Raw genomic sequence first — 22,298 nt, 5'->3', positions numbered from 1 at the left:
CAAGATGCAGTTTACTTAAGGGCATTCCCCTTCACACTCAAAGATGATGCAAAGCACTGGCTTCGAATCTTGCCTAATGGATCGATTAGAACATGGGATGAGATGACCTGAAATTTCTTGATAAATATTTCTCATCAGCTAATATGGGCAAGTTTAGAAGAGAAATCCATAACTTCTTCCAGAACGAGACTGAAACTATGTTTGAAGCTTGGGAGAGGTTTAAGGAGATAGTGCGAAAGTGTCAACATAGCGGAATTGAACTCTGGATGCAACTCCAGGACTTTTGGTATGGATTGACACCCGCCGCTCGCAGAACAATGAGCAATGTAGTTGGAGGTCCGTTGATGAAGAAGACTTTAGAGGAGATAGTCACAATTCTAAATAAGTTATCTGAAGACGCAAATCAGTGGCCCTTTGAGATTGCTGAAAGAAGAAGATCAACCAGTGTTCACCAAGTTGATGCTAACACATCTGTGTAGGTACAACTTGATGCCATGGCCAAGGAAATAAGGAAGCTGACCTTAGCTTCAGTACACAGTGAGTCCTATGTGGCATGTGATATATGTGGAAGGGGGAACCCTACTCATGAGTGTCAAGCCTCAATCGAGGAAGATAATGCTGTTAGAAATTATAAGTTCAATGCAATGGGTCAGAAGCACCCCATTTTTTCATGGAGTTCACCTGGGGGTATGACAAACGTATGGCAACAAAACAATCCCAGATTTCTAGGAGCTCCTGGTTTTGTGAATTAGCCGAGGCTGCAATTCTAGCCTCAACATTCCACTCAGCCTGGGCTAGAAGATCTAATGAAGTCCTTCAATGTCAAGACAGATGAGAGATTAGATGGTCATGGCTTATCTATCAAAGAACTTAGCACTGGTTTGTGAAATTTGGAGAAGCAAGTGGGACAAATTGCAATTGTATTGTCTGAGAAAATCCTAGGTACTCTACCAGCTGACACTGAGTGAAATCCCAAGGAAACAGTGAATGTTGTGACCTTGAGAAGCAGGCAAGTGTTGAAAGATTTTGACCCTGTCCAGTTAGAGAGTGTACCTGAAAAACAAGTTGAGGAGTAGCTGAAAATGAAGTTGATAAGATGAATAAGGCAAGAAAAGAGTTGAGAAAAAGGAGGAGACTTCAAAAAGGGAGGAATCTAATGAGAGCAAGCATATGCCTGCTCTACCCTTTCCCCAAAAGTTATATAGGGAAAAGCTGGACAAGAAGTTTGAGAGATTTCTAGATATGTTGAGACATGTTAATGTAAATTTGCCATTCACAGAAGTTCTCTCACAAATGCAGTTTATGCCAAATTCTTGAAGGAGATCCTTACAAAGAAGAGGAAGATAGAAGAGACCTCAGTGGTCAAGCTCACAGAGCATTGCAGTGCAATCTTGCAAAACAAACTCCCACAAAAGTGTGGAGATCCAGTGAGTTTTACTATACCTTGCTCTTTAGGCACTTTTAATTTTGATAAATCTTTATGTGATTTTGGTGCCTCAATTAATTTAATGCCTTTGTCTATTTACAGGAAGCTGGAGAATGAGCTTGGAGAGATAAGGTCTGCGCCAATATCTTTGCAGCTGGCAGACCAAACAACTATAATACCCGAGGATATAGTGGAAGATGTCTTAGTATGGGTAGATAAGTTGGTATTTCCCGTAGATTTCATTGTGGTGAAGATGGGGAAGAACAAATAGGTCCCCCTTATCTTAGGAAGACCATTCATAGAAACTGGCAGAGCAATATTAGACATACATGATAGAAAGCTCATGCTTAGAATGGGTGAGTAGACGGTGAATTTCGAGATAAATGTGGAGATGGGGGTGTGAAAGGAGAAGTTAGCTGCAAGTGTTGAGTGGAAGGTGAAGAGCTCAAAATAGAAGGTCCCAGTGATTGAGAAAGACAAGTGTGGGGTGTACCCCAAGAAGGCTGAGAAGAAGCTATGTACGTGGATGTGTGCACTAGTTCGGGAATGAAAAAAGGAGCCCAACTTTGACTCAGACCCCGACTAGAGATTCAGGGAAGTTTCCTCTACCTCATGCCTTTTAATTGTGTGTCATGGGGATATGCCACAACTTAAAGTGTGGGGTGGGGGGATATTTGTATGTTGTATATATATATATATATGTATTTCGTTTTGCTTAGTTTTAGTAGTTTGATAGAAATTCTTTTTTGGAAAACCATAAAAACATTAAAATTTTTGATTTTTCCCGATGATGGATATCATTCGATAGGTTTCTTGAGGAATAAAGTCGAAAGAAAAAGACAAAAATATTTTTTAGTTAGTGTATTACCCTTGGTTTTTCTTTATGCTGCGGTTCTTTTTCAGGGATTTTGTTTGAACCGGGTGTAGTTAGTTTTTATTTTTGTAAGGAGTAGACAACCTTGTGCTATGATTTGAATTGGAAGCAATATATCTTGACTATGTTATACCTTGAGAATAGTGAGTGCTCTGGTTGTGACGCTTAGGCTCAGTTTTTGACTCTCGTAGAAGTACCTTAAATTGTATGTTCTTAACTTTGCTTAACTGCTTTGACTAGAGTTTCTTGATAATCCAATCTTGAGTGAGTTATATGCCATGTGTGTGTGATATTTTGGTGTATTCGGTGCATTGCATTTGATGTCTAGAACTTGCCTTGTGTGTTTGTAAAGCGAAATAGTAGTTTTATTCATTCTTGGAAGTGATATAGGCATTTCTTTGTTGAGCCAGTTATATGTTATTAACCACCAAATTGTTATGTATCATAGTTAACCACGTTGAGCCTGTAATCCCGTTTCTTTGGAAACCACATTACAAGCCTTACCCTTTTGTTTGAATTGACCATCTATTTGAACCATTTACTTCTCATGAGCACTTGAAATTGTTATGAACTGTGTAAAAGTTGAAGTGTGGGTGATTGGTTTGGCTTTTGAGTGGAACTAATGAATTAAGGAGACAGGTGTACTGTTTTGAAAAAGTAAGAGCCACTTAAATTGAAAAAGAAAAAAAATATAGTTGTATTGTTGTGAAAATTATTCATTGATAGGTAGTAACTCTTGATGTAATAGTGCTTAAAGAACTTGGGAGTTAATATATATGGATGTGAAGGTGGAGTCTTGGTTTGACATAAGTGTGGGGTTATGAATGAAATGTATGTATTAAAGTGCTTAGGGAGGTGTAGTCACTCTTATATATAAATGTATCCTACCCATCCCGCAACCTACATTACAACCAAATAAATTCCTACTTGATCCTTGACTGAATGAGCTCGAATTAGTAGAGTATTACACTACGGGCAAGCCTATGATACATCTTTTGTGGCATATGAATGTTATTTCTGAGAGTGAGCGAGTTCTTTCTATATTGATTTCCTAATTGTTCTTAATTTCTCCAGTGTGTGGAACTACCCTCTATTGTTATGTAAGGGCAGTTGATTCATGAAAGAAAGGTAATGTTGTTGACCTCACGGTTAGAGTAAGTGAGTGAGTTGTAAATAATGTGTGGTACTTGCGAGTCAAATGTTGAGACTGGGATGTTACACTATTGTGCTTAATCTATTTTAAATATTCTTGGTATGATGAGTTATGACAGTTGTGTGATGAGGTTGTGTCTATATAAAATATAGTTTGATTGCTCGAGGACGAGCAATAGTTTAAGTGTGGGGTGTTGATGGTAGGCTATAATTGCGTGTTTTAGTTGCTTATCGCACTTTAATTGAGTTTGAGCCTTAATCGCTAGTGTTTTGCACTAATTATATGTTTTATGCCTTGTAGGAGTGATTCCAAGCTATGTAGATGTTGTGGCATGAATTCATGCTATTTTGGAGCTTTGAAGTTTGAGTAAAAGCCCAAGGATTAAGTTGGGATCGAGTTCGGGGATCAAAGGACACTAGTGCTCTTAATGAGAGAAACGAAAAATTAAGCAGGACGTCACCCAGGTGCGCGAGCGCGCACTGGGCGTGCATGTGAGGCATAAGAACATCCAAAGTGCATGGCCATATGCGCGAGAACACTCCTAGGTGCGCATCCGCGCACGTCCAACTCCGGAAAGAGTCCTATTTTGCGTAGGAGAAGGTGTGATCGTTTGGGTCCGACCCTGCTTGGCATATATAAATGGAGAAATAATATTTTTGGGACTTTTGACACATCTAAGACCTAAGTAGGCTAAGAAGAAGTGGGGGAAGAAAGAGCACAAGGATTTCATGATTCAATCCTCACTCAAGACAAGAGTTTGGATCGTTTATGCTTTCCTTTAACTTAAACTTATTTGTGATGAATTACTCCATATCTATGGAGTAGTTTTCTTTACGGACTGATGGATTTGGTGTATTGATATTTGTTTGTGGATTATTAACTCTAATTTGTATGTATTGAAGTTTTGGGTGTTTTAATTATTGCATCTATTTTCACATGTTCATGTAATCGAAAGAGCCATAACTTGTGACATAGTTGCGTAAGAACGAGATTCTTCAACATTTAACCCGAGTACGCACTCGTCACCTCGAGTACACAACCTTCACGTATTGCAAATATCATAACAGTACCAAAATCTAAGGGGTGTTTCCTACACAAAAGGTTAGACAAGTCACTTACCTCAAATCTCGCTTAATCAGTAGATAAGAATGCCTTTCCCTCGACTTTCCGACTCCGAACGGCCCAAATCTAGCCAAAAGCAATTACATACTATAAATACAACTACAAGAAACTAGTTTCAAATAAATCTACGACTTAGCAAAGAATAAAAAAATTGCCCTAAAACTTTGACCCGGCCCCCACGTCTCTGAATCGGGTAGACATCACAAAATACGAACACCCATTCGATATCGAATCCAACCATACCAAATTTACTAAAATTCGATACCAAATCGCCACTCAACTCCCCAATTTAAACTCTCCAAATTTCTAGTCTCAAACTCCCAAATTTCACTTTAAATATACACAAATTAGGTGGAAAAATCAATGGGGAAACAAGATTATTGATAAAATATGAGAACAAGAGACATACCTCAAGAAACCCCTCAAAAATCCACTCAAGAATTGCAAAAACCCGAGCTCAAAATGTTTAAAATGAAGCATAATCACGAACCCTTGTATTTAAGTATTCTGCCAGCACTTCCGCTTCTGCGGAAACTTAACCGCTTCTGCGGCATCGCAGAAGCAACCACTCACCCACATATGCGGCTTCTTCCCGCTCCTGCATCCCCTCACTCCGCTTCTGCGGTCCCCCTGCCGCGTTTGCGGTCACGCAGCACGGAAATTCCCTTGCACCTGCGTCCACCTCCACACCCCCTCCAAAAATCACACCTGCGTATTCCAGTCCGCACCTGCAGGCTCGCAGCTGCGATCAAAGCTCCGTAGGTGCGGTTTCACCAACAGAGCCTAGTCTTCAGCAATCTCTCAATAATAACCATCTGAAATTAACCCGAGGCCCCCAGGACCTCAACTAAATATACCAACAAGTCCTAAAACACCATATGAACTTAGTCTAGCCTTTAAATCACATCAAACAACACTAAAAATATGAATTGCACTTCGATTCAAACCTAATGAACCTTAGAACTTTAAACGTCTACATTCGACGCTGAAGCCTATCAAATCAAGTCTGATTTATCTCAAATTTTGTATACAAGTCATAATTGACATTACGGACCTACTCCAACTTCCGAAATCGGAATCCGACCCCGATATCAAAAAGTCCACTCCCGGTCAAACTTTTCAAAAATCATCCAATTTTTCAACTTTAGCCAATTGGCGCTAAAATGATCTACGGACCTCTAATTCAACATCCAAACATGCTCCTAAGTCCAAAATCACCCTACGGAGCTATTGAAACCGTCAAAATTCCATTCCGGAGTCGTTTTCACATAAATCAAGCTACAGTCAATTCCTACTACTTAAACTTCCATTTTAAGGATTATGTGTCCCATTTTACTCCAAAGCCAAAAATAAATTCTCCCGATAAATTACAAAACCCAAAAATAAAATAGAGGGAGAAATAAATAGGGGTTCGGGGCTAATACTCTCAAAACGACCGGCCGGGTCGTTACAAACGGTCGTGCATCCAATCAAGATATTTCAAAAATCTAAAGATCTTATAATTGGTTCTCATTTTAGATTGAATCCAAAATATAATGTTTAAATTCCTTCATTTTTAGTCGATCATGTGAGAATATCTTGAATAATATTATTTTCTTTTCACTGTAAAATCGAATTTCGCTATTTCAATTTTGCTAGTCTTTGGGAACAGCGTAGCGACGGATAATTCAGAATCAGAATAGGTCCAATCCAGGGGACAAATCAATAGGAAATGCTATTTGTTTCGTAAGAATAAGAATTCACTTCTATGAAATGAAAGAGTTTCACGGGAATTGTCTTGATCGTCGGATATCATTGAGAAGGAAATAGGAAGAAGTATTATCGATTGATTTCCTGCAATGCTTCCCAGTATAGAATGAGTAAAGAATCAAGCTACAAGTCTCGATCTATATGAAACGATTTGATGAATCACTTTTAGGTGTTCCAAAATATTTTTGCAGTATTTCTATGTAGGTTCTGCTTTAGTTAAGGAGCACGGCTGATTTCGTTATAAACTATTTTACTAACAATTTGTAGCTATTTTCAGCCAAGTGATGAGATTCTCTTTTCATTAAGCAGGAATAACCGCGCTAAATACCTGCTTAATTATAAAAGAACCTCATTCACTTGACTTCTTTAATCCTGGAACAGTCAGCAATAAATTGTATTCTCCATGTACACATGGGGATGTCTTTTTCATAGTAATATAATAATTAATGAGGTGTTCACATTCAATATTTTCAAGGCATGCGTGGAAAAGTATATTCAATTCAAAGTCATACATCTCAATCCAACTCTAATGGAGCAAGAAAAATGCAACACATGCTATTACTTTTTTTTAAGCGACCATTTTCAGAATTTTTAAAATTTACGTACTCTATTATAATATTTTAATTATTATCGAGAAGCTATGTCCTAATTTCCACATGGGAAATTCTTGTAATGGCTAGGAGGACCATCCTGACCACGGTGTCCGTCCATGGGTCATGAGAAAACTTAAAGAGCGAGAGAAAAAAAAGATACTACTTTGGATATATAAACTAAATATAATCATCTATTCACCCAAATCAGAGGTCCGTAAGTTACAAGTTTATCTGGATAATCCAGTTAAATCTTTCACGAGTGTCAAATGGACGAATTTTCCTGAATTTAAGGGGGTTAAACGGATTAAATTAACAAATCAATAAGTTATGTATCCGCTCTATTAAACGTTTGTCCTAATTTTCTTATTATATTTAATTTTTCTATCTTTTGAATGAATGACAATATATTTACCATAATTGATTTCACAATTTACGAAAAGTAAAATATAATTCTTTCATATTTGGCTAATTTTTTTCTTGGAGGAAAAGATTTTTAACATCTATAAATTGATGATCCTTCCTTCTCATTTAATAGCATCCACAATGTAGTCCATAAGGGGTATTAGAGTCTTATTTATTTGAAGAAATTTTAGACAAGTGTTAGTCTGTCGCTTGTGTACCTCTTAGTGGTTATTTTTTCGATATTTTGTACTCTCTTTTATATAGTGTATTGCTTATCCCCGCCTGTGGATGCAGGTCAATTGGCCGAACAATATTAAATATTTGTATCTCTTTTGCTATATTTTTCTTTTGTTATTTAATTTATCGTCGTTCAAGGTCTGCTTTGTTAGCTTCAACATGAACTTGATTATTTTTATTTTAACACGCTTAAAAGTTAATTGAAAAGAGATGATGAATCAAAACTGACAAAACAATAGACCATAAGTCAAAACTTCAAGTTTGAGTGGATCATTTTTTTATGGGCTAACTTTGACACCTTAAATCTTAATCTCTCGTGATCTTCAGTTGAAAATCTAAATATGAATCATTTTTGTGTCGGTGACATTAATTTGCGAGAGATCTTGCTTTTCACTCATATCCCAAGTTATGGAATCTCGTGAAATGCATCGAAGTATGACCATATTGGCATATGTAAACTGACTCATATAAAAGTTTAAGCAATTAAACATGAAATATTGATGTTATTTAATTTAAATTTGCAACATGAAACATGAGTCAGCTATTTTAACTGACTCATAATGTTAAATTAAACGTTATGTTTTATTTTCCTCAAATAATTAGCCAATCATTCGATTACTAGAAAATGAAAAAGATTGTAGTATAATACATTACTTTATATAATATATATAAAATTAAGTTACAATCTCCCGAGAAGGGTAAATAAGTTTATAATGTAATATAGATAGGTCAAAATTCCTATAAGCTGTTTTCACATCAATTAAGCAAAACAATAAATACAAGGTATAGTTTATTAAATTATTCCTATATAATGAAAGTAGTTTGATTTTTTTCTTTTAAATACCATGCATTCTTATTAATATTAAGTGTATAATCTAAAACAATTAACAAGTTTAATTTTGAATTCCTAAAGTGATAGTAATTTTTTCTAAGACAATTTTTTTTAATTTTAAGCTAAAACAAAAGTAGTTAAGATGTCAACAAAGTCTTATGGTGGTCTTTACGGCGTCCCGCTTTTTTTTTCTTAGGTTAACTAATTAATCTTGTCTGCACTATTTTTCTTCCCTTTCCGTTATACTCTTTCAGTGACGTGTGCCGTGATGGTTTTCTTTTCTCCTTCTTCTAATAGCAGTTATAGTAAGAAATTTTATTTAAAACATTCATGAGCAATTGTTGGGACAAATTTGATAAAGAAAACAAGTAGCCACCTTATCGTACTTTTAACAAATGAAGAAAGTTAACACTAAAAAAAGGAAAAATTGGCGTCTTCATGTTAGATGGAGATGGTGATGAAATTGTGGGGACTGGGAAGTATGCCCATCGATTAAAATTTTATTTTTTTGTTTTCAGGAACTAGCAAGATTGGTCCCAGAGTAAATTCAATGAAGAAAAGAAAATTTAAAAAGAAAAAAATGGCCATTGAAGTTGGGAAAGGCCGATTGATGCACAATTGCACATTCGTCTAGTATTTTTGTACTCATTCTGTATTGGAATTCTCCAACAATCAATAGAGTGATATAAATTATTAAACAAGTTATTAAATTCAGAAAAGCTATTGGTACACCCATAAGCTTGTTCTTTATCAAACTATTTGCAGGTGAATTATCACTATCAACCTGCAACACTTTAATAATTTAATTTGTTACCTCAACAAACCGAAATTAGAATAGAGAATGCTTTCTGACATTTGATAGCTCATGTTGTCACCATAAGAATACAAACTTGTTTATCAAATAAAACCTTTCCTTTAAATACGTGCAAAGATTATATTCCAGTAATTTTAAATAAATAATCCGAAGGTTTTGGAAATGAACGTGATCTCGTCATACATGATGTACTATATTAATATAGTTGTTTACTCACTTTTCAAGAAGGAAATATAATATTCATTACATATAATAGATTATCAGTTCACATTATTTATTTCTCTTGAAATTTTACAATAATGAATGTAAAAAGCAAAATATGCGGGTGCTTGAAATGTAATCTTCGTGGAAGTTCCTACCAACATATCAAGAAAAAAAAAACTGAAAATGTATAAGTAGCAGTAGGGTTTCAAACATTCCATTCATTTTGTAAGTGAAAGTGCAACAAATTAAACTAGTCATCCAAAAATTATAGGGAAAAGAAAATGAATCCAGCTGATGAAACCTTATCTTTCTCTGACCTTGATTTCCTTGAATCTATCAAGCAGAACCTTTTGAATGATCCAATTTTTTTTGAGAATTTTTCAAATGACGCATTGTCTAATAGCCCTAGCTCAAGTTTAGAAGAAAACAGCTTTAACACCTCCCTTTGTGATGAAAACTGTGAAAACTCCGAGTCCGAGGAGGAAAGAAAGGGGCCTATGGAGGCGCGTGAGAAAAATGCGCCGCAAGATTGGAGGCGCTACATAGGAGTGAGGCGGCCGCAATGGGGGACGTTTACGGCGGAGATAAGAGATCCGAATAGGAGAGGCGCTAGACTGTGGCTAGGAACTTATGAGAGTCCGGAGGATGTGGCTAGGAACTTATGAGACTGTGGCTAGGAACTTAGGAACTTTAGAAATTAGCTTATAACCAAGCCGCTTTTGAGATCCGCGGCTCGAAAGCACGGCTCAATTTTCCGCACTTAATTGGCTCGAACATAACTAAGCCGGCTAGGGTTACAGCATGGTGTCGTATGCGCTCACCGGAGTGTCACGGCCCAAAATCCCACCACAGGAGTCGTGATGGCACTTAGTCTCTAAGACTAGGTAAGCCGATTTTCATTGTATTTTTTTGAAGCCATTTTTTTTTGAATTAAATAAATAATCAAAACTAACAGCGGAAATAATTACAATATACAACCTCCTAAGACTGGTAGTACTGAGTCACGAACTTTAATTGAAGACATAGAATGATCATGAGGACCGAATATACAATACTATTTGATTACAAATTAACAGTACAATGAAATGAAAAGACTCCAAGGGACTACGACAACCAAGCAGCTCTACCTTGAATCCTTACGATCCCGCTTTAACTCTGCTCAAGTCCGTTATCTTCAATACCTGGCTCTGCACAAAAATGTACAGAAGTGGAGAGTGAGCACACCACAGCGGTGCCCAGTAGGTATCAAGACTAACCTCAATGGAGTAGAGACGAGGTACAGTCAAGACACTCACTAGTCTAATAACCTGTGCAATATAATATACAAAATAATAGGAAACAAATAATCATAAAGGCAGGATAAAACAACCAGTGATATGCACAACAGAAAACAAGAATACCATTAATATCGTTCAACAATTAATAAACACAATTACACCCAATTAAATCAAGCCCTTCAAATAAATGTCTTTCACATAGTTCTTCCACATAACTCTCTTTCAAATATAATTTTTCTCAAATAATTATTTTTCAAGTATAATTCTTTCAATAAATCTTTTCAAATACAACTTCCTCAAATAAATATCTTTCAAAATATAATTCTTTTATATAATACTTTCTAAGTAAAAATCCTTCCAAATAAATATTTTAAATATAATTTTTTCAATTAAAAAGTCACCATGTGATACCTCATTTCAAAATCATCAAAATACGGGTCTCGGCCCATTTTTATATTTTTTGTAAATACAGGTCTCAGCCCATTTTCATATTTCAACGGCACCTCGTGCCCATAATTAAATCATCATATCTGCCTAACACCTCGTGTCCTCATTTCATGTCACAACTGCACGGACAATTCACGTGCCAAATATCATTATTATTTCATCACAGCACCTCGTGCCGACGTTTTATATCACAACTGTACGGACAATTCACGTGCCAATATCCCCATTTCATATCACAATTCACGGCACAATTCACGGCACTTTGTGCCCACATTTTATTTTATAAACCGCCTGGCAATAGCCACAGGCTCCCAATTTCAACATAAATCAAATTATTATTAATTTACTAACAACAAGACAAGTTGCACAAGATATAAAAATAAACACAAGAAAATCACAACATCACATGAAAATTGTCAACACCACAACCCCATATCATCACATATCATCCCTGACAATAGCCACCCTTATCGCTCCTATTGTCACCCTTATCGCTCCTATAGACACCCTTATCGCTCCGCCCAGACAATACCAATAGCCACCCTTATCGCTCCTATTGCCACCCTTATCTCCGCCCAGACAATATTCTAACAAACACAATAGTGAAATGCCACCCTTATAACCACATAATATCAACGGTGAAATGCCAACCTTATCTCCCCAAAATAACAACTCACACAACACAACAACTTACACGGAAAATTATCATAGCAACATAATAAAATCAATTCATATCACAATTTGCCCAATGGCCACAACCAAATTCTAAAGATATGAAAAAATCAATTAATTTCACAACAAATAGCCCAAGGCTCCACATAATATATATAACACCCAAAAACAATCAATGGAGATAGAAATTACTTAACATAAAGTAAAGTCTTCATTAAATTCAAATTTTTAATAATTATATAAACACCTCTTCTTAAGCTCATTTAATTAATTATTTGTAGAGGAAAATTCATATTGGAATTAATTTCCAAGAAATATTAAACCAACAATACTCACGAAATTTCATAAATATTTCAAGTAACAATCACATCAAATTATCATATAAAAACAAATTCAACAATAAGGATTTAGGCATGGCAAACAGATGATTTAATAATTTTTCATAATTTCAAAATTTACTACATAAAAATGCCTAGGACTTTAATTCAATGAATTTTTGCACGTATAATCCCGAGTACGTACTCGTCACCTCGCGTACACAGCTTTTCACATTTTACAAATGGCACATAAGACTCAATGTCTAAGGGGTAATTCCCCCACCCGAGGTTAAGCAAGACACTTACCCTTTTGAAGTTAGGCCGATATTCCAAAATAACTTTCTTGCTTGAATTGACCTCCGGACAGCTCAAATCTATCCAAATTAATTGTATAACTTCATTAAAATTCATCGGAAACAATTCCGGATAATAATGCGTCGACATAAAATTTTATTTCAAAACGTCAACAAAAGTCAATGCGGGGACCGCCCCTCGGAACCCGACAAAACTTTCATGAAATCCGAATACCCATTCCGATACGAGTTCAACCATACCAATTTTATCGAATTCCAATAACAACTCGACCTCCAAATCTAAATTTTTCTTTTTCAAATCCCTAAGCTCAAACCCCCGATTTACACCTCAAAAATATGTAATCTAATCGGATTATTCGATGATAATTCAATACTATAGAGTAGAAATGATCACAAGGGACTTACCTCAAGTTTTCCCGTGAAGACCTTGCTCAAATATCGCCCAACCCGAGCTTGAAATGCCCAAAAATGGCAAAAGCTCGGAACCCCTCTGTTTTTTGTATTGCCCAGGGGTTTTCCCATCCGCGGTGATTTCTTCGCACCTGCGGTAAAGGTTTCGCACCCGCGGCTTTCGCATCCGCAGCAAATTTTTCGCACCCGCGGCCTTCGCATCCGCGACCAATTTTTCGCACCCGCGGCCTTCGCATCCGCGGCAAATTTTTCGCACCCGCGGTGCCTGGCTAGCCCATGAATTTTCTGCTTCCGTGACTCATTTCTCGCATCCTCGAGCTCGCACCTGCGGTCCTTTTTCGCGCAGGTGCGATCACACCAGCAGCCCAGCTGCTTCAGTTCCTCCTCCAAATCCAAATTCGATCCGTTAAGCATCCGAAACTCACTCGAGGCCCTCGAGACCCCGTCCTAATATACCAACAAATTTCATAACATAACACGGACCTACTCGAGGCCTCAAATCATATCAAATAACATCAAAACGACGAATCACACCTCAAATTAAAATTTATGAACTTTAAACTTTCAAATTCTATATCTTGTGCCGAAACATATCAAATCAATCCGGAATGACTTCAAATTTTGCACACAAGTCATAAATGACATAACATACCTATTCAAATTTCCAGAATCGGATTCCGACCTCGATATCAAAAAGTCAACCCCCGGTCAAACTTTCCAAAAATTTAACTTTCGCCATTTCAAGCTTATTCCACTACAGACATCCAAATAATTTTCTCGACATGCTGCTAAGTCCAAAATCACCATACGGAGCTATTGACATCATCAAAATTTCATTGCGGAGTCGTTTTCTCAAAAGTCAACTCTCCGGTCAACTATTTCCATTTAAGCTTCAAATTAAAGATTATTCGTTTAATTTAATTCCGAATCTTTAGTAAATCAAACTCGACCACACCCGCAGGTCATAATACATAATGCGAGCTCGAGACCTTAAGTCATTGAACGAGGCGTAAATTCTTAAAACGACAAGTCGGGTCGTTATATTCTCCACCTCTTAAACAAACGTTCTTCCTCGAACGTGCTAAGAATCTTTCTAAGGACTTTAAATTACTGAGTATATTCTTGCACACATACTAGTGAGTGATTTTACATTCCCGCAATTTAACACGGGTCCGACAACACCATCTCAATTGAGATTATTTCTTTTCTCCATTCTTATAAGCTTTAGAGAAAAAATCTCTAACTCTCCATTCATTTCCAAAATACCTGATTTTTCACTTCGACGCACGGTATTAGTCTCAACTGGCTATAGCAACTCATGCCTATGCACACATCAACTTTTCTGAGGTATTTCATTCTTCCCAGCTTAGGATCATTCGCCCTCAAACACACAACCTAACTTATCTCTTCTTTCGCACATCTCAATCCCCCAAATTTTTCTAACTCCCAAATTTTTTTTTCCAGAAAATTTCGGCAGAGTCTCCCCTGTAATTGGGCCTATCCACCTGCCAGAGTAACACCCAAACAACTCCTAACAACATATCCACAACCCAACAAAATACTACAGGGTATATATCAATAACATTAATCTCGGTATCACAAGCACTGCATTACCATAATGATATTAGGACATGAAGCACATCATATGTATGCTCATCACCATATCTCCGGTCTTAAAAGTTATTCATAATTAATTCCAGCATCATCAATTAATCTCATATTAACCACCACCTCATTTTGAATTTTCACAACACTGACAACAGAATGTGAGGTATGAAGACCTCATGATTACTTACTCGGATTAATGAGTCACATTTAACGCCACATGGACACTCACCTCATAGGCTAAAACTCAATATTTACGGCACGAAAATGGCTGAATATGAACAGAAAATATACAAGCATTATCAAATAAGCCTAACCGGTATGACTTTCTATTAATATTATTGCACAAATTAAATTTCACAGGGGAGAATTTGAAACTCATAAACATTTCACCACAAGGACCTCGTCCTTATATAACTTCTATCGTGGCTTGCAGCCCGGTTTAAATATTTCACATCATGTAAAAATACGAGGATCTCGTCCTCAAATCTGAATCACAATTATGTTGCACATTGTGCCAACTGAAATTTTCAATTTCCTTTATTTCTTCCTTTCAATACATTTCATAAACAATTTTCACAACATATAATGAACCCTCATACCGGTAGGGCGTATAATTCATAAAAATTAGAATCAATTATTCCGAAACACATTAAACCCACTGTAATGAATAATAAAAATTATTTTTGGACTTATAGCCCTCAATGGTGTACAGAAATAAAATAACAGACACAGACTCACATATTTAAATCTCCCAACAGGGATAAACATATAAGTGGGTCACAAATTTACGAAGCTCACAATAAGTAGAGCATAATAGGAGGACTCGCCTCATTATTCAAAACCAAATCAAATTAAGGAAAATATCTTTTTATAATAAAAATCAGGATCGTACCTGCAACGACACTATCTGGTGTATTGGCCCTAGCCAAATCATAGTGATTATATCAGTGGGTCGAGTCTCCACCTCTTAGGCGCCCACTACCCGCCTGTCCTCACCTCTAGCTAACTGTGCACGTGGAGTATCAACTGGAATAAAGCTTGTAGCTGGAGTGTTATGATGAAATCCACCCCTCCCAAGTCTGGGATAATCTCTCATGATATGCCTAGTATCACCACACTCATAACAACCCCTCTGAGGTCGCGGCTGCTCGTACTGAGTCTGTGCCAGATAACTGGAATAACCACTGTAAGAATCGCGTGTCGGTGGTGCACTATAAATTGGAGCACCCCGAGTAATCTGATGTGCGGACTGAGCTGACCGACTGCTCGAGCCTCCGCTATAATGGGTTCTAGCTGAAGAGTTAAACCCACTGAACCCTCCAGATCTTCGAGACCTTTTGGCCTCCTTAGACTCATTTTCCTCGCCTAAAACACCCTCAATCTTCCTTGCAATCTCCACTACTAGTTAAAATAGAGTATTAATTTACAATTATCGAGCCATGCATATTTTAATATCATAATCGAGCCCCTCAATGAATCTGCGGACCCGTTCTCTGATTGTATGAACCAAGATCGGTGCATGACGGGCTAACTCATTGAACCTGATAGCATATTCTGACACTGTCATAGTGCCCTGACGTAACCGTTCAACCTCTGTACGCCACACATCTCTGAGAATCTGGGGAACAAACTCTTTCAAGAACATTTCCGAAAATTGAGCCCAAGTTGGTGGTGTTGCATCAGATGGTCTACTTTCTTCATAGATTTGCCATCACCGATACGCTGCACCTGACAGTTGAAATGTAGTAAAGGCAACTCCACTCACCTCCACAATACCCATGGTGCAGAGAATACAGTGACAATTTTCTAGAAATTCTTGGGCATCCTCTGTAGCTGTGCCACTGAAAGTAGGTGGACTATACCTCTTAAATCTTTTAAGTCTTTTTTGTTCTTCTTCTGATGCCTCGGGCCTGACCTCAGGCCGAACCGAAATAATAGGTTGTACCGGTATTGCACCCGAAACCTGACCAACATGAACCTGTTGCTCTGGAATTATGGTAGGAGTCTGATCTACTCCCCCAATCTGCGAAATATTTGGTGCAACAGAGATCAATCCCGCCTGAGTTAATGTACCAAACATACTCAGGAACTGTGCTAAGGTTTCCTGAAGTCCGGGGTAACAACAGGTGCTTCTGGTACTTGTCCCCCAACTGGAGCTACTAGTGGCTCCTCAACTGTTGTTCTGACAGGTGCTCTAGTCGTAGTACGTGCCCTTCCTCGACCTCTACCACGGTCCCAGCCTTCTGCAGCCCTAACAGTATGTACGGATACCTACTCAGCTAACCCAGTAGCACGTGTCCTCACCATCTGTGAGAGAATGGAGATACAAAGGTTCAAATTCCAAATTCAACAAATTCCGCACGACAAGAATGAAAGAAATGAAAATTTCCTAACAGTTCTGTAGTCTCTCAAAGATAAGTACATACATCTCCGTACCGATCCGCAAGGCTCTACTAGACTCGTTCGTGACTCGTAGAACCTATGAACCTAGAGCTCTGATACCAACTTGTCACGACCCAAAATCCCACCACTGGAGTCGTGATGACACCTAGTCTCTAAGACTAGGTAAGCCGATTTCCATTGCATTTTTTTAAAGCCATTTTTTTTAATTAAATAAATAATCAAAACTAACAGCGGAAATAATTACAATATACAACCTCCCAAGACTGGTAGTACTGAGTCACGAACTCTAATTGAAGACATAGAATGATCACGAGGACCGAATATACAATACTATTTGATTACAAATTAACAGTACAATGAAATAAAAAGACTCCAAGGGACTGCGACAACCAAGCAACTCAACCTTCAATCCTTACAATTCCGCTTTAACTCTACTCAAGTCCGTTATCTTCAATACCTGCACAAAAATATGCAGAGGTTTAGAGTGAGCACACCACAGCGGTGCCCAGTAAGTATCAAGACTAACCTCAATAGAGTAGAGACGAGGTATAGTCAAGACACTCACTAGTCTAATAACCTGTGCAATATAATATACAAAATAATAGGAAACAAATAATCATAAAGGCAGGATAAAACAACCAGTGATATGCACAACAGACAACAAGAATACCATTAATATCACTCAACAATTAATAAACACAATTACACCCAATCAAATCAAGCCCTTCAAATAAATGTCTTTCACATAGTTCTTCCACATAACTCTCTTTCAAATATAAGTTTTCTCAAATAATTATTTTTCAAATATAATTCTTTCAATAAATCTTTTCAAATACAACTTTCTCAAATAAATATCTTTCAAAATACAATTCTTTTATATAATACTTTCTAAGTAAAAATCCTTCCAAATAAATATTTTGAATATAATTCTTTCAATTAAAAAGTCACCATGTGATACCTCATTTCAAAATCATCAAAATACGGGTCTCGGCCTATTTTTATATTTTTTGTAAATACGGGTCTCAGCCCATTTTCATATTTCAACGGCACCTCGTGCCCATAATTAAATCATCATATCTGCCTGACACCTCGAGTCCTCATTTCATGTCACAACTGCACGGCCAATTCACGTGCCAAATATCATTATTATTTTATCACAGTACCTCGTGCCGACGTTTTATGTCACAACTGTACGGACAATTCACGTGCCAATATCCCTATTTCATATCACAATTCACGGCACCTTGTGCCCACATTTCATTTTATAAACCGCCTGGCAATAGCCACAAGCTCCCAATTTCAACATAAATCAGATTATTATTAATTTACTAACAACAAGACAAGTTGCACAGGGTATAAAAATAAACACAAGAAAATCACAACATCACATGAAAATTGTCAACACCACAACCCCATATCATCACATATCATCCCTGACAATAGCCACCCTTATCGCTCCTATTGCCACCCTTATCGCTCCTATAGCCAACCTTATCGCTCCGCCCAGACAATACCAATAGCCACCCTTATCGCTCCGCCCAGACAATATTCTAACAAACACAATAGTGAAATGCCACCCTTATAACCACATAATATCAACGGTGAAATCCCACCCTTATCTCCCTAAAATAATAACTCACACAACACAATAATTTACACGAAAAATTATCACAGCAACATAATAAAATCAATTCATATCACAATTTGCCCAATGGCCACAACCAAATTCCAAAGATATGACAAAATCAATTAATTTCACAACAAATAGCCCAAGGCTCCACACAATATATATATAACACCCAAAAATGATCAATGGAGATAGAAATTACTCAACATAAAGCAAATTCTTCATTAAATTCAAATTTTTAATAATTATATAAACACCTCTTCTTAAGCTCATTTAATTAATTATTTGCAGAGGAAAATTCATATTGGAATCAATTTCCAAGAAATATTAAACCAACAATACTCACAAAATTTCATAAATATTTCAAGTAATAATCACATCAAATTATCATATAAAAACAAATTCAACAATAAGGATTTAGGCATGGCAAACAGATGATTTAATAATTTTCCATAATTTCCCAATTTACTACACAAAAATGCCTAAGACTTTAATTCAATGAATTTTTGCACGTATAATCCCGAGTACGTACTCGTCACCTCGCGTACACGGCTTTTCACATTTCACAAATGGCACATAAAACTCAATGTCTAAGGAGTAATTCCCCCACTCGAGGTTAAGCAAGACACTTACCTTTTTGAAGTTAGGCCGATATTCCAAAATAGCCTTCTTGCTTGAATTGACCTCCGGACAGCTCAAATCTATCCAAATTAATTGTATATCTTCATTAAAATTCATCGGAAATAATTCTGGATAATAATGCGTCGACATAAAATTTTATTCCAAAAAGTCAACAAAAGTCAACGCGGGGCTCGCCCCTCGGAACACGGCAAAACTTTTATGAAATCCGAACTCCCATTCCGATACTAGTTCAATCATACCAATTTTATCGAATTTCAATAACAACTCGACCTTTAAATCTAAATTTTTCGTTTACAAATCCCTAAGTTCAAACCCCTCATTTACACCTCAAAAATATGTAATCTAATCGGATTACTTGATGATAATTCAATATTATGGAGTATAAATGATCACAAGGGACTTACCTCAAGTTTTCCCGTGAAGACCTTGCTCAAAAAGCGCCCAACCCGAGCTTGAAATGCCCAAAAATGGCAAAAGCTCGGAACCCCTCTGTTTTTGTATTGCCCAGGGGTTTTCGCATCCGCGGTGATTACTTCGCACCTGCGGTAAAGGTTTCGCACCCACGTCTTTCGCATCCGCGGCCAATATTTCGCACCCGCGGCAAATTTTTCGCATCCGCGGTAAATGTTTCGCATCCGCGGCAAATGTTTCGCACCCGCAGTGCCTGGCCAGCCCATGAATTTTCCGCTTCAGCGACTCATTTCTCGCATCCGCGTGCTCGCACCTGCGATCCTTTTTCGCGCAAGTGCGATCACACCAGCAGCCCAGCTGCTTCAGCTCCTCCTCCAAATTCAATTTCGATTCGTTAAGCATCCGAAACTCACCCGAGGCCCTCGGGACCCCGTCCGAACATACCAACAAATTTCATAATATAACACGGACCTACTCGAGGCCTCAAATCATATCAAACAACATCAACACAACGAATCGTACCTCAAATCAAAATTTATGAACTTTGAACTTTCAAATTCTATATCTTGTGCCGAAATATATCAAATCAATCCGGAATGACTTCAAATTTTGCACACAAGTCATAAATGACATAACGGACCTATTCAAATTTTCAGAATCAGATTCCGACCTCGATATCAAAAAGTCAACCCCCGGTCAAACTTCCCAAAAATTTAACTTTCGGCATTTCAAGCTTAATTCCACTACAGACCTCCAAATAATTTTTCCGACATGCTGCTAAGTCCAAAATTACCATACGGATCTATTGACATCATCAAAATTCCATTGTGGAGTCGTTTTCTCAAAAGTCAACTCTCCGGTCAACTCTTTCCATTTAAGCTTCAAATTAAGGATTGTTCGTTTAATTTAATTCCGAATCTTTAGTAAATCAAACTCGACCATACCCGCATGTCATAATACATATTGCGAAGCTGCTCGAGACCTTAAGTCATTGAACGGGGCACAAATTCTTAAAATGACAAGTCGGGTCATTACACAGAGCCATCGTCTTCAGCTTCTTCAGAAAATAGGACAAGGAAAAGGAAGATAGATGTGATAAACTCCATAGCTAAAGCAAAGTTTATTCGTCATAGCTTGATTAATCTGCAAGTGTTGGTATAATTGTGAGGAATTTAGGTTTCTTCGTGTTTGACAATTGCAATATTCTCAAAGGAAAAAAAAAAAACTGCTGGACGACGACTTGTAAATGTACTTGCTCTTACGTGACCTTTTATTTAACGAGATTACTTAGTTGACAGATAAATCACTTCATAAATGTCGTTTTTTTTGTCAAACCTCTCTGTAACAACATCCATATATAATATTCATTCACTATAAAAGCCAAGTTTTTCTCAAAACTGATTTTTAAGTTATATTTTACCTCTCTATAACAGTTTTTTTACCTATAACATCAACAACCATATTTATAGCAGAACACTCTTTGTAAAATTACCCTTCCATATATATATTCTTTAAGATTACTAATAATAACTCTAAAAATATGTACAATCTTTTCCGTTAAATAATGTTTCTATCTTGCATAAAATATAAGATTTGAAGATTTGCACATGATAACTTTTCCATTGGACAAATTCCAAAATATATGTGGATAGAATATTTAACTATTAAGCTCTTAGATTGTCTTCAAGGGAAAACTATTGAATACCTTTTTGCTGAAAATTTGGACACAAATCTTCGCCAATTCAAGCGTTATATTACTAGTAAGAGAATGAAATCTACGAAACAAGCTACAATTACAAAGTACTTACATCACTCTTGAAAGAATTTATTTTTGCTAGGTAGTTTTAAAATGTCTGCCTTGGAGTTTAAATCTTTATATGTTTAGTTGTGAATTTACTAATAACATATTAGCTTTCTTCAATATTTAACTAATGAAAAATGCATATCTTTTGAGATTTTAAATTTGAATAAATTTTTTATCTTTTATATGTAATATTAAAAATAAAAAATCTATTTTTGGATAATTTTATCTATAACAACTAAAAAATATTTAACCGTCAAATGATGTGTTTAACAACCATTCACTATAAAAGCCAAAAAATATCGGAACAAACGAGGCTATTATAGAGAGGGTTGACTGTAAAATCCTTAACACAAAAGGACGAAAAGAGGTAAAAAATGTTAGAGTGAGAAGCGAGCTTCTCTCTACTGTAACAGCCCGGCTTGTCGTTTTGAACATTTACGCTCCTTTAAACTATTTGAAGTTTTGAGTAGCTTCATATGATGTATTATGAGCAGTGTATATTGTCGGCTTTGGTTTTCGGATGATTCGGGATTAAATTGAAAGAACAATCCTTGTTTAGAAGCTTAAAGGCAAAGGGTTGACCGGAGTTTGACTTTTGTGCAAACGACTCCGAAATGGAATTTGATGGTTTCGATAGCTCTGTATGGTGATTCCGAACTTAGGAGTGTGTCTGAATATTTATTTTGAAGTCCATAGTTGAATTTGGCTTGAAATGGCGAAAATAAGAAATTGAAGGTTTGGAAGTTTGACCGGAAGTTGACTTTTATGATATCGAGTCCAGATTATGATTCCAGAAATTTCAGTAGCTTCGTTATGTCATTTATGACTTGTGCGCAAAATTTGAGTTCATTCCGGATTGATTTTATATGTTTCGGCGCGCGGAGAAATTTTCTACAATTCCATAAAATAAATTTTCGAGTTTTGAACACCGATTTGGAGTCGGATTTGAATCAAATTAG

The 22,298-nt window shown here is 36.8% G+C and overlaps 1 protein-coding gene across 1 annotated transcript; it reads left to right on the top strand.

Moving 5' to 3' along the window:
• Positions 1 to 9,555: 9,555 nt before the first annotated feature.
• Positions 9,556 to 20,696, top strand: LOC104086571 (ethylene-responsive transcription factor 13-like). The gene is made up of 3 exons (XM_070186076.1): positions 9,556 to 10,056; positions 10,101 to 10,239; positions 20,575 to 20,696. Exons 1-3 carry the CDS (start codon positions 9,688 to 9,690, stop codon positions 20,694 to 20,696), a joined length of 630 nt encoding a protein of 209 aa, XP_070042177.1. The 5' UTR covers positions 9,556 to 9,687.
• The last annotated feature ends 1,602 nt before the right edge of the window (positions 20,697 to 22,298 follow it).

The sequence above is a fragment of the Nicotiana tomentosiformis genome, chromosome 1 (genome assembly GCF_000390325.3).
Source record: "Nicotiana tomentosiformis chromosome 1, ASM39032v3, whole genome shotgun sequence".
NCBI lineage: Eukaryota > Viridiplantae > Streptophyta > Magnoliopsida > Solanales > Solanaceae > Nicotiana > Nicotiana tomentosiformis.
Note: the sequence above shows the minus strand (reverse complement) of the source record. Positions and strands in the feature narration are given on the sequence as shown.

Coding starts and splice junctions, on each gene's coding strand:
- LOC104086571 (XM_070186076.1), top strand. CDS start 9,688: ATGAATCCAGCTGATGAAACCTTATCTTTCTCTGACCTTGATTTCCTT. Junction 10,057..10,100: donor ATGAGAGTCCGGAGGATGTG/GCTAGGAACTTA, acceptor TAGGAACTTTAG/AAATTAGCTTATAACCAAGC. Junction 10,240..20,574: donor GCGCTCACCGGAGTGTCACG/GCCCAAAATCCC, acceptor GTCATTACACAG/AGCCATCGTCTTCAGCTTCT.